Raw genomic sequence first — 14392 nt, forward strand, 5'->3', positions numbered from 1 at the left:
TCGTATATGGTATCGTGGCCGGCATTCTTCGAGTCGCTCGTTTGAGGCCTTCAATCCAAATTTTAACACTACGACTTCGATGTATTGATGTTAACAATGTGTAGAATCAGACCAAACTGTACCAATATTGAGAAACATGTTGACTGCCTCATGCCTACCTGGTCTTTTACGTGGTTATGGTCGTTAGATTTTCCTTACGTGGGAGACTGCATAAGTTTATGCGACAGATAGCCAGTCTAGGCGTCATTTCTTTTTCCCTCCAAAAGCATACTTTTAGAGCTCATCACTACATGCAAAAGTGTGAACATTGTATTCATGTTCAACAAAAAATAGGACACCTACAGAATTCCTTTAAGAAAAATTAATTAAACATTGCTCAAAGAAACATTATTTGCCCATTTAAATAAAGATCTTTCTAAGTCTATTTCAAGATGCGTGACTAATTTGGCGTTTTATTGGCGGTGGAATAGCGAGGTGACACATATGTTAATAGGACGCGCGGAATTTGGTGCAGCCCATGCACTGCAGCTTTTCGTCTGGGTTAGGCGCGCTGTGGATATTTTTATGGCCACGTTCTGATTTAAAAAGGGGTCATTTCCTCCAGAGCTTGTGGTGAATAAATCCTTTGTAGGGTTTCTTGTGCCAGTAAGGTTCCCGGGTGGGTGAAATTGAATGAGTTTCAGTTGCGTTTAGCAGTAAAAACTTAGGTATTTATACCTTCATGTTCCGATCACAATTTCGCTCCATGGCCCACAAACTGCATACGCCGTACAGGCACATGTACAAGACCTCAATGCAAGATTTTGCTGTGACTGCACTTGTGTCTTTTCTCGCTATTTTGCACACATGCTTTCGCTCTATCTTTGATTCATATTTTTGAACATTAACTTTTCAGACAACCTAGAACACACCCAGGGATAGCTTAGGGGAGACAAGTCAGCAATAAAGAAGAACTGCAGGCAGTTGCGGGATGCGTGGCGTCCTTTCTTCATTGTGCTGCACTGCAAACGCACTTCGTCCCAAATAATATTGGAGGCCACCCCTCCCTTGCGGCGTACCACTACACTAATACGTCTGTTAATTGTAAATTCCCAATACTTTGTGTGTTATCGTAATTATTTCAGTAACCTCTTTACATTTTCTACTAACATTGAGGAGCCATATAGTGTTTGGTATATGGTGGGGGAGGCTGAGGTTCGGGCTTCAACTCTATCTACGGTTTCCAATGTTAACGTGAGAAATTAAATCGATGGAACACTTGCAGCCTTACATTATAGCCATGAGAAGTCGTAAACTGTGTTTCGTTTAATTACTATGCCCTGTGCTCAAAATAATTATGTGCAACATGTCCCTGTATTTTAATCACAGTTGGTACGTAAAAATGGTTTTGTCATTACTTTTCTCATCAAACCTATGAAGGAAAGCAAAGTTATCACAAAAATGTTTAATTACTATGCACTGTGCTCAAAATAATTATGTGCAACAACATGTCCCTGTATTTTAATCCTAGTTGGTACGTAAAAATGGTTTTGTCATTACTTTTCTCATCAAACCTATGAAGGAAAGCAAAGTTATTACAAAAATGCTTAAATTAAGAACAGACGGAAAAACCTGTCGTACCTAAGTCAAAAGGAGACGTAATTAATTCCAAATTCATATACATAAAATAAACTTAGACAACCGGCGAGCAAACCAAGGTCAATAGGTTTTACAATTTTACTGACATTAAATAAACATGAGACTGGCTAACCGGGCGGTATTGATGAAACAGTGCATGCGCGTTATGCATAAGAAAAAAGTTTTGTAAACATATGCTGAAGAAATAAACATGAGGTTTGGCTACTAAAGTAGAAAATAGCAAATGATAAGTGAACGTGGTATGAAATTCTCCATCCTTTCTCCTCCAGTGAATTATATTGCAGGAAATTATAGAATTATAAATATTCAATCTGTCTTCGTAATCGTCTGTGAATATCTTGAGGCCGGTACCTTTTCTGAAATTCGTGCCTTATGTTATATTTAGTGTCGCTGGGGATTATTCGTGTGTAACAATTGCCGCAAGTCCGTTTTGACTTCCAACGCTGCTGCTGACAAATGCAAGTGAAAAAATGCCAAAGAAGACATGAAACTGATTAGAGGTCCTGGGTGTATAAGGTTAATTACACTAACTGCGTTTTTGTGGTAAATGGAGGAAGCAATCAAATTCCTTCTACAAGCTCAGCGGGAAAACAGTTGAAATAAAATTAAAGGCCTACACAGTCTCGGTGCTCGACTTTCAGTGTTGCAGGGGGAACACATATTTACTAGGGGACACGTTTACTCCGACAAACAATTTGTGAGATGGCAGATTTCTTTGTATCTGTTAATAAGGCAGAAAGGAATCATGAGACCACGGTTATTCCCAAGAACTCTTGTATCTGTTAGTGAACTTTTTTGAGGGGGGGTGGGGGGTTAGCAATGACACGTGTTGTGAAGAGATTAGAAACCCTGCAAATACAAATAAGTGACCGAAAGATTGTTCTAAGGATGATAACTGAAGGCAATTAAGAGTGCTCGAATAATCTAAGTAATTACTGACAATTATTCTGAGCGAACGTTGTTGAATACGTTCAGTCTTTTGAGTCTGATGATCTGTGAAAAAGAGTGACCACACAGGGGAGTGCAGGTCTAATGTAAACCAAGTAAACGATTTCGAGGTCTTGAACGGAGGTTTATATCTTATCAAGAACGCACAAAAAATACAATCGCTTGGCAGCCATACAGGTAATGCGATCGACACATACATCTCGCTTCAGATCAGACCGGAGAGCTACTCCAATTAATACAAGGCTATCAACAGACTCTGGGGCTAAAGTCCTAATGCAAATATTCAACCGGGCGATTTTTCAAATGAAACGTGCATTACTTTAACACTTCTCCAGATTTGGTTTTATGTTATTTTCCTGGAATCAAGAACAAATATTGGTCGTTTCCGTTTCTAATCATGAAGAAAGTTGAACATTTCTAAACTCGGCAATAGTCAGGCTGGCAATGCATTTCCATCTGAGTGGGGTAGTGAAAGTAATAGCCTATCATTTACCACGACAGGAAATAAACTTAGGCCATGTCTGGTTTCCCGAGGAACACCACAAGTCGCAATTGCTGTCTAAGATACATCGTTACTGATGTAAACACACTGAGATCTACTGGCGATAATTAAAATAAAAGATGGTCTAACTCTAAGTATAATTACTTTAAAACGACAGTATGGGTGATTCACAAAAATGTGCCTCCCAGAGATTGCAACGCGTTGTCCAATCCAAATACGTTAAACCTGTCGACCTAATGTGCATTTGGGTCGACAGATTTTGCGCTATGTGAATGGTCAAGCGTTGCAAACTCTTGGAGTTGCACTACTGTGAATCCCCCGTATTGTGTGGTCAACAAGTGACAAGTTTTTGTAAAACCAGTTGCACTGACTGACGCAGTACGGCAGCCCTTGTATAGTGACCAGCCAAAGTCCAGCATTTCTGCTGTTGCTAATGCGGTTTTAATTGCTTTCCTTCTTCCATGATTAAACTGACCATCCAAAGTGAACCAATTAGCTGCAAGAAACGATAAAATAAACTAAACTTACTATTACTATTGCTTTGCTCTATGTTCCCAGGCACACATGATTGGTAAATAAATTACATCAAGAATAGAAAGCACCCTATCATTAATCTTAAATTAATAAGGTGAGGCTAATTGAACATGCAATGACATGAGGACAATGAGCATTATTTTGATTTACATGCACATGTATGTACCAGGATTACACAAACAGCATGAATCCGAGGATTATTACCAAAAGTTTGACTGGCAATTACTGCTGACATATTTTCTGACGAATGACTGTGTCATACTGTATATAATGATCAAAATATCATACTGTCTAAATGAAACATAAATTAAACTCACCAAAGGTGACAGCACAAATTCCCTGGGCTGCCTAGCCACTATACGTGTACTGCATACAAGCTCATATACACATTTGTTCACTGCATGAACTCTACCAGGCTATGTGTCCTGTCCCAAATAATAGCACTACAGTGGAGTCCAGCCAGTCACTCAGGCATGAAATTAAGGCAGATCACAAGCGTATTTCCAAAACACACTGTGAATCTGCTGAGAGAAGCATTTGGTCTTTACACGTTGTCAATTCCACTCAAATTCGTTGATCTGTAAGTCAGTTGCTGAGGATATTTTCACATTGCCAAACTGACGTTCATCTATATGGATAAAGACACGGACAAAACACTTCTGTTCTGGCGCATGCAAGTATCATATTGGAAGGTCAGTACAATACCGTGCAATTGGTGCTGCCAGAGCATGCGACAATAAAATACACCGTTCTTTTGCTGTACTCGAAGCACGTAACTAGGATAATAATGGCTGATGATTGAAGCATTATAATGGGCTAATGGCGGATGTTACACCAGCTACACAGACCTACAGCAGGGTACATACATAAAGAAACTAATCAGGAGGCAGTATATGGCAGTAAAATAACGGAATAATACTGCGATTATCGCCATATGGTACAACGATTTGACGCCATAGCATGAGTAGTATGGCAATATATCGCAATACTACAGATCGCCGTAACAAAGAGAGACTTACACGACGAATTGCCAAATTCAAACCTCCGTAAAGAAGCGCGGGGCAAATTCCACCGTTGAAAATGTAGTTTCATTATTAATCAACCTTATCAATGCGCACGCACGATACAATCTCATTCGTCAGATTAACAAGCAGGTGGTGTATAAAATTAATGTAAAATTTGTGGTAATATACAAAGTAGCAATTTATAGCTTTCATTTGGATTTAAATATCGAGGAACCATTCAAACCGAACATGTGTAGTCATTGCTTTGCATAAGAAGTTGGCATTGATAACCGTCTGCGAGTTTTCAGGGGAAAGGTCGATATATCGCATCGGCATAGCACGAGGGTGTCTAGCACAATGTCTGTAGCACTGATTTCCACCTTCTCGCTTCTTGTGATGGTAGTTCGTGCCATTGTCGATGTCAAAGTAGGCATATTGCACCATTGGCCCCAGCATGACACCTTTATTGGTACATTCTATGTTTTTCCGGCCGCCCAAATCGCCTTTGAGACCGTTGCTGGACGATTGGAAACTGGCCAGTACCAGAACTTTAACATGTCCTACATCAGCACCGATGAGTGCTGCACACGCCCTGTGCGGTCTTCAGGGGCACTAGCCGCATCCATGTACTACGATCATGGAGTAGATGCTTTCCTTGGTCCATCCAAGAGCATGGAGATGGCAGCCGTAGCTGACATGGCAGCTTATTGGAACCTCCCGGTGATCACCGCCGCTGCCAGTTCTTTTCATCTTGCAGACAAGGCGCGTTTCGCAACTCTGACCCGCACATTCCCCAAGCTGGCGTCGGTGAGCAAATACCTGGCTGAAATTTTTCAACAGCACCAGTGGACAAGTTGCGTAGTGCTACGGGGATTCGAAACAACCCGTTTCTTTGAGCACAGTGTCCCATCCTCTATAGCCGCTGCCCTTCAAGCTGCTGGGGTCACTGTGATCGAGGTTTTCGCCAACAACTACAGTACTCTTGATCAGGCACTGGAGGAAGCTGCTACGTGGAGCAGTGGTGAGTATGGCTCTGGGCAAAACACTGTTGCGGGACTCAAACAGAATATTCGAGGGTAAACTCTCAAATTTGAGGATCTTATAATTTGGGGATTATTTCTACAGTGTTTTATATATACCTACCTACCTACCTACCTACCTACCTACCTACCTACCTACCTACCTACCTACCTACCTACCTACCTTGTTTTGTTTGTTTTCAGTAATATTCCTTTGCACCTCCCCTGTTCGTGACATAATGGGTCACGCCTACCGTCTGGGCTACAAGGCGGAATCACACACCTTTCTGTACTGGTACCCGCTCGAGAAAGAGAGTTGGCACACGAGCTCCCAGGTAACTAGCTACAACACTGGTCAGGAATTGTATGGTTTGGTATTATAACTTGGCGCCAATGGAGAGGCCATTTTATTGGTTATTATTTTCTTCTTAACGGTACACGAAATATTATTTGGTTTTGACTTTTACAGACTCTTCCAACCTTCAGATGAAGGCCACAAAAATTAAACAGAATAATTGTTTTGTCGCCAGACAAACGCTAAGCTGTTTCGAGAATTTTTTTCCCGAAACAGAAAGAAATGAGGCTGGCATTGGCGGCATGTTACACTCTGCTCTTTAAGTTCACTACTTTAGGAAATATACTCATTGAAACGTTGCACCTCAGAAGTTATGATTGAAATGGTGAACCTTAATTGTCACATTACTTGTCACCAAATGACGTTATCATCACATGATATGTCACTTTTGGTCTATGACACTTCCGTGTGTATTTATCTGCAAAACCTATGACAAACAAATAATATTCAAAACTCAATTCAAAAAAAGGTGATAAAGTCATCACGACGTCATACTCTGAGACGTATTTAGGCTATAGGGCCCTTGGTTGAGGCAACTTTGATAAAGATCCGAACTTGCAAAGGGACTAAAGTGCTGCTTAAAAAAACTGTGTACAGAAGAAACGGGATTTGGAGGGACGAACAGGGAGAAGAAGAAAAAAAAGTTGACAAAAAGAATGCCTTTTTCGCAACTTGTGAAAAAGCTAAAAAAAAATAACGAAAACAAAAGCTGTTTTAGACACCTGCTGGAACAGCTAAAACTTATCAGGAGGAGAGTTGAGCCCATTCCTCCATGGATCTGCGCCTGAGTTATTCTAAGTAATTTGCTACACCAGAAATATTTTTATTTCTACTAAATAAAGTGTCACTTCAGTTGCAATAGTTCCAAGTACAATTTTCATTAATTTGTTTACAAGTGCGTATGAGGTGGAATTTGTTGTTGCGTTTCGTGAGACTGATCTTTGTGCATTTCTGGCATAGAAATGCCATAATTTTGCGGTGTTTGAAATTTAAGCTCGACTCAGACACAGCAAGAAATATTCTTACAATCCTGGGACGAAAGCCTAAGCTACCCTAGCCTTTTGTCAAGGCCTTCGCAGCTAGACCGGAGACCACATGCACGATTGGCGCAGCCACGAGGCCTTTTCCAACTTGTAAGGAATTTCTTATATTTTTCTTTATGTTTTTGATTTTGAGCAAAAATCTCAACCAATCATAGGCGAAATTTTCAGCACACATTAACCTATTATGCAACTTGAAAGTATGCAAAAGATGGCGAGCGCGTCAAGTGTGTCGGCGGCCTTGAGTGCAGGTCAGGTTGCCTGAGCAGTATTTGAACAGTTCTTTAGAATTATGCTGCTGGAAAACTTTACCTTGCCGAGTTAAAACCGTTGTAGCGTTAGGCTACATGAAGCATCTGTACGTAGGCGTGACGTTTTTGTCTCTAACCACGGAATATGGTAAGAGCTCCATATTTCAAGCACTGCCGTTTTGCTTTGACCATTCGGCCTTGATGAGCTGTTTAGTGTTACCCCAACGTCAGCGCCATCCCCTACCAATAAGTATCATAGTTGTCATCTCACTGCTTATTGCCCTCATGTAAAACCAGATGAAAACATTCCGTAAGCCTTGGAGTTGATGCCGTTTATTTCGGAGATCTGGTTCAACTATTTACATGAAATTTATGAATAAGGCATATCAGAAAGGTTATGCATAATTCACCACAAAAACCTCAAAATCAAGTTGGAAAAGGCCTTTGCAGTCACACACAGCCACGAAGGCCTTGACGAAGGGCTAAAGCTGCCCTCGGTGTGTTGCAAAACGAGTATACCAAAGGCTGTGGAACGGACAATGAGCGCGCTATACTTAATTTGCACAGGAAAAAAAATGGGTAGCCGTTTTCTAGTGTAGGTAACTCTACACCCCTGCACAAATACGAACTTACTATTCATCAAAAAATAATCAAACCCTAAATCCACTATCTTCCTAATCTATCTTTCGGCGACTGTTTTTGTCTCTGACTGCCTGTCAAATTTCACGGTTCAACTACAACTGTATCAAAGCAGTTGTCCAACAACCGTCCGATTTGTGCATTGCCCTATTCGTTTTAGTTTCAGAGCCTCAGCAAGGAAGAGACAGAGGCCATGAAGGCGTTAGTCGTCTTGCGCCCAGAACTTCCAAACTCTGACGAAGCGTACCAGCAATTTCAAAGGAAGTTACGGGAACGCCAGCAGGCTCTGTACGGCAAGACTCAGGTCGAGGTATACCAGCATCTGTTGTTTTTGGAACACGTGAATGTTATGTGAAATTTAACCTTCCACTTTCCATCAATTTAAACTTTCCAGACCTGGGATTCTTTACTAGTGCTGCCATGTACGCTCAGGCATGCACAGTAAGACAACGAAATGTTTTCTATGTTGCTTTGACTAGTCCCCGTTATATATATATATATATATAGTATTTCAAACCGCTGGCTAACTATAACTTTTGGTGTCCGTGGTTAGTTTAGCTCTGCGCAATCGCTTTTTTATTTATAGAGATAATACTTACACAAAACACTTCCCGGACGTGACAGCCGAACGCATGGTTCTCAGACAAACTTCAATAATGTTTTACCCCTGTGATAATGGAAGCGGTTACCTCCTCCCAGCCCCACTCCTGTAGGTAAATAGGTCTGAAAATCGTGTTGCACGTGGAAATGACTCGGGAGTGTTAATCCATCCTACACTTAAAGTTTCTCCAAATGTTCTCACGTGACAGTGTTGCAGTGTGGGAATGCTATATCCTAATTTCATCATTAACATAAAACCAGCAGGAATCCTCCAGAATCATTATCCACTACTGTTTCCGCCTGTGAGACGTCTGGAGATTACGTACGGGACGGGACTAATCCACTATAAATTCCAGTTTATTAGAAACTTATATTAGAAACTATTAGCGAAAACGAGATTAATGTGATTTTCTCAAGAGAAAAAGTGAACAAAGGCAGAAAACCTGAGAGAAAATGATCATCGAAGTCGCACCCTGTACATTTTCAATGGCCCGCTCACACTTCTTGCGGTCAAGGCCATTTGTGTGCATGCGTGCATAATTTTGAATTTATTAGTGAAGAGGTCTATTGAAGTTAAGTTCTGCCGTAGGCTTGACAATAACTCATGTTTCTTAACTCACACACCTACGGAAAAAAATCTGGTACCTGCTATTGGCCCGTACGTTTAGACTATACGTACAGAACAGGTACCAGTTTATGTGTTGCAATGATCAATGAACCAATCCTTGCAATCTTGTTCCTTGTGTCTGACGATGCGCCTCCACGGCTATGCGTGCTCAACCACCCCTGTGATTTAACACGGTGGTGAGGATCCCGAAACACAATTTGAGACGTTGATATGGGTAGAAAAGAGAGTTGCAGAGCCTGTCATTACTATTGGAACAAAGCTGAAAATGAGGTGGCCCTGGGAACAAAATTACCTTCCTTGGAAATGGGGTCTGTTATAGAATAGTTCCTCGCCGAGCTCAGAGTACAGGGCAAAAGGTTTGACTCCATAATGGCGCTGAAAAGTGGAATCAGCTACTTCTATAGGCGTGGGCAGTCTTTGCTCTCTGAAAAAATGGTTTTAAATGTTTGTCCTTAGTATACACATATTTTTTCATGGCATTTGTCAATTTGTCAGGTAAAAGGCAATGCTCTATATAAACAGATCTCTTCTGTCCGTGCAGGATAACGTGGTGGCTGCGGCTACTCATGATGCCGTTCTGATGTATGCAGACGTCATTAATGAGATCGTGGCAGAGGGCGGCGACGTAAGGGATGGCAGATCAGTGACAAAGAAGATGTGGAATCGCACGTTTGAAGGTTGGTCACGGTGCAGGTGCTTCTAATTCCCTCCAATTTATGATTTGTTGTTATACGAATCAGTATAGCCTCATTGTGATTTCCAACAACTAAATGATTTGTGCGGATCAGCCTGTGGCTAAGTTGACAAATTGATCGTGCTGAAAAAAAGCAACCCAATTCAATATTTTCCAAGTATGTATTTATTTTCAAATGAGGAGAAAATTTATCATCCGTTTCGACTTTGGAATCCACCCAGTAATTCAGTGGCAGAATTGGTATGTTGTCGACTTTGCACATTGCTGTTCTGTACTTTGACAATCAGCAAGTAATGCTGCTAACCCCCTGTTCTGCAGCGGTGTTTGGAGTCGCTGGGATTAAAATCGTTTCCGGAAGATTTTAACACACATATCTGAATTTAGTAAACTCACTTTTGATGGTAACGTTTTACGGTATACGTTTCGGCTGTAGAAATGTTATGTCTTGCGGAGGGACTAAGAATTCTCGTTGAAATGGTTTTGTTTAATACTACCCTGATGCCAGTCCCTAGCCGTAGTCATGGCAATATGGATTAAGCGTAGTCATACTTGTGTATGTTCGATAGGTTTGACAGGGACCTTTAAGATTGGTAATGATGGAGACCGTTTGATGGTCAACCAGATGTTGCTAATGACAGGCGATTACCCTGGACACTTCAATGTAAGTAGGGCCAAGTGAATACGACTCTCTTTTGCAAGTTGCTAAAGGTAAATCAAACGGCCATTCACAAAACTGGCCATACAAACGAATTATTCCCGTGCTTTCACAAGGGTTGTTTCAGCGGGCGTAGCTAATGCCTAGTCCATTGGTTTGCAAAGTCTCAGTGGCATGACCAGATAGGATCCACTTCTCTTCCCCGATCCAGGGTGGGTGGGTACGACTACCACAGGACCCGATCAACCCGACTTGCGCTCTTTACAAAACCCACTCTGCCTCATAGTGGACCCAGAACAGAAAAGAGGTGTCTTGACTGGCCCCACAACTTAAAATGAAGTGTTGCCTGGTGAAGCTTTTTTTTTAAAGTGGAAAGAGTGATAGTTTTACCAAGGGAGCAAAATAATCCTATTAACCCCCTCCCCCACACAATCACACTTAATTAATGGATTGGACGGGGTAGTTTTTGCATCCAAGCAGATTACTTTCACCTCTTCAAAATTTCTTCAATTGCAGGTCACTTTTACGCACGACGAAGCTGCAGATTCCTTAAGAGTTTGACGCGACTAGAGATAAGAGACCGATTGTCAGCTACTATAATGACGTATTATTATTCCCATTTTTTTGCTTAGTTTTTTTTTTTGTTTCAGCATTCTGGTATTGGCAAAATATGTACGAAACATTGTTTTGATTCTTTTTAAATTGGCAATCCACAGAAAGATATATGGAGGTGTAAGAGGCAGATTTTTTTATCAAGAATTGCAAATGATACAGAAAATAAGTTGGAGAGTAGTTAAAGGTTAAGGGAACTGAATTTGTTTTGCCCAAAGACAGGCAAACCGACTGAAGATTTTTCGTGTAGTTGTGTGTTTTCTTTAAAACTCCTTGTCAGCATTTCTGAAGTGTAACATCGTTTGGTTTTGAATGGACACTCCAGTTCAGTATTCTGTTGCCCTCGCAGCATCTCAAAAGGCTTCAGTTACCTAGTTGTTGAATGGTTTCTGTGTTTGTTTGCTACGTTTTGAAGTCTATTGCTGTTTATTCAACACTGAATGCACTCAAAAGTCGAAAAGATCTTCTCAGCGGAATATTAATACTTCGGAGTCAGTATAGCTGGGATACATGTTGAGTGCATTTGTTCACTTGGTTATATCACTGGTTCGCCAAGAAAATCAGATGACATCAAAAGCATCACCACGCTAAGAGTGTCCTCCTTTAAACCCTACAAGTCATATATACCGTAACGTGACATTTTATCCATAAATGGAAAGTGTTTTTTAATCGTCTTTTGGGGAACACGCTGTTAAGAATAGTAAAATTTCATTTTATGAAACGCAAAGATGTTTCATTCAAGGATATGCCCCAAGGTACCATAATGTTTTTAGTCACAACGCGCTGAAATAGGTCAAAATTGACGTATGTGCTTCCTCGGAGGAATATATTCGTAATATTATCTAGTGAAATCTGAAGTGAAGTACCTTGTATATATACACTCTATTTCCTGATTTCAGATCGCAAAAGTGATTCACTCAATTTGCATTTACAAAAAATTCTCAAATTCCAATGAAATGTGGTCAGTAGTCCACCACCTTGCAAGTTGGAGATACTGCAAAAATTATTTTCCGATTCTGAGCTTTTAATTTTGACTTACTTTTCATACTATTATTGGTTCGGTTGCAGTTCTTGATTGCGACAAAAACTTCTTCACAAATAAAAAGTAATCGGGCGAAAATCCATTTTTCAGCCAACAAGCTAGTAAAGCTGATTTTCTAAAGGAAATTTTCTTAGAGAAAGAAGTTCATAATAAAAATTCCATAACTAATTCCCACAAATTAAAAAGTAGAACATGTGTAAATTTTCACTAAACTTTATCAGATGGACAGCAAGCTGTCAACAATACGACCCCCATGCCGCGCACTGACAAACCCATTACGCCACATTTCTGCTAGGTCAGTATAGTTGAGTTTGTAACGTACCTGTATTGAGTGCACTTAACGTGCGATTCAAATTTTGAAAAAAAAAAATGTGTTCAGTTTTCAGCCGATTTTGAAAACAGAAATTCTAATTCATTTGATTAGCTGTAAACGTGTATAGGCCTATGGCTGTCGAATACGAAAAAAGTATTTAGAATCACACATAGTGGGTGACCATCACCATGTAAATTGTTGCTGATTTTTTTTTGTTCTAATGATTTTAACCAACTCAAATGTCGAAGTGTGAACCAGAAAGTTTGAAAACAAATATAGGCCTATTTTACCTGTTTACCTTTCAAATAGAACTTGTCGTCGAATGCGAACTGAAGAACAGCACAAAAAGACGGTTTTAAATTCAAACGATCCAGAATTAGGAAAGACCTGTAACTAGAAAAACGACTATCAAGTGTCATGATTTTATTTGCACGGAAATGTTGTGGAATCCGGTCCCCCCCAAGAAATTTCACCTAGTTTTTGTAGAAATAATTATTGTAGAAATAATTTTTATTTTCCTGAAATTGCATCTGCTTTTTAAATCAGAACCAGCACAATGATCAGTATTTTACCTGACACAGACAAACCTAGATCCCAAGGACACAAAGGAGAAGCACATTTTAAAACTAACATGACTGGCAAACGCTTGGCATGCGATTATTGCGATATGCTTTGAATGGAATTTTGGCATGTTTGGGAGGCCGAGAAGCCACACTCCGTTTAGGTTGCTCGTTTTTGGCTATTTCTACGTTTTCCAGAGCAACATCTCTCTTCTATCCATCAAACTGTTTCCACTGCTCACAACTTGTCACATATTTTCACCAACTTATCTCTGTAAATTGTGAAATCTCTCCTGATTCGTCGTAAACACGGCAAACGCCTGTATGCTCACGTACGGCGCCATGTTCACTTTGAGTGCTGCTTGTACCCAGGTGCAACGGTGGCATTTCATGAGCTCAAATTGATAAAGGATCGAGGTTGGAGACAGCGCCCTATATTGGCACATTGGAAAAAGGCGAACAAAACACGAGAATTTTCACATTTTTATACCGTCATTTTTCACATTAAAGAGCAAAACATCCGGATGGCAACAGACAAAATATTGATTCAAAGTATGTAAGGTGTTTATTAGAGTAAAAAGTAAGTTGCCACTCGAAACTCTCAACGAACCTGCAAGCTGTGATTTCTGGCCAACGGTCTATCTTTGGCATCAAAATGTCAACGCAACTACACAAAGATTATGTTGATTTGTACACATAAACCGCTTGACTTTTACACAGTTTGCTGTACGAATCTTCCCTTCTTTGGTGGTTCACGTTTGCTTGAGTACATGAGAATAATACGATGAGCACCCCCTCTCGGAGATGTTTCCCATGAGCGAAATTTAGGCTCACAAATTTGAACAGGAAAGGCTATAAACCGAACTGCGTCTTTCCTCATTTACACTACGGTAACAGCACCCTCTGCTGTCCACATAGGCATGGATAATTAGGCTATGTCTGAGTCACTTGGATGCGGCTTGAAATTGCACACAAGTCTGTGATAGTGGCCGTGGCGGGTTTCCATAGAGTTGTGTGTAATTTCCGGTCGTAGCCAAGTGATTTGGACACGACCTTACTTTCCTTTTCTTTATCCATCACGTACGTACTTTGGTTCCCTGCTCAAACATTCCCTGACGACTCTTGATGAAAATCTTAGGTCAGGCATCAAACACGGATATAAATAGATTTGACGCAAGGGTCAGGGGTCACAAGTTGAGAGCTCGGATGTTTTCTATTTCATTACAGTGGTGCAAAGTGTATGTGTGGTTATTTGACAATCGTCGTCAGGTCCTTATTCTTCCTAGATTTTCCTCTCGGGAGATTACCGAGGAGACCTTTGATTTCGGTGTAAAGTCAAATATTGTAGGATCAATAGC

The 14392-nt window shown here is 40.6% G+C and overlaps 1 protein-coding gene across 1 annotated transcript; it reads left to right on the forward strand.

The window, feature by feature from the left end:
• The first annotated feature begins 4135 nt into the window (after nucleotides 1-4135).
• LOC110976080 (atrial natriuretic peptide receptor 1-like) lies at nucleotides 4136-13242 on the forward strand. The gene is made up of 6 exons (XM_022229051.2): nucleotides 4136-5647; nucleotides 5850-5980; nucleotides 8091-8240; nucleotides 9700-9835; nucleotides 10419-10513; nucleotides 11024-13242. Exons 1-6 carry the CDS (start codon nucleotides 4984-4986, stop codon nucleotides 11066-11068), a joined length of 1221 nt encoding a protein of 406 aa, XP_022084743.2. The 5' UTR covers nucleotides 4136-4983; the 3' UTR covers nucleotides 11069-13242.
• Nucleotides 13243-14392: the final 1150 nt, after the last annotated feature.

Source organism: Acanthaster planci, linkage group LG07, assembly GCF_054643075.1.
Source record: "Acanthaster planci isolate LZ-2023a linkage group LG07, COTS_SCS, whole genome shotgun sequence".
Classification (NCBI taxonomy): Eukaryota; Metazoa; Echinodermata; class Asteroidea; order Valvatida; family Acanthasteridae; genus Acanthaster; species Acanthaster planci.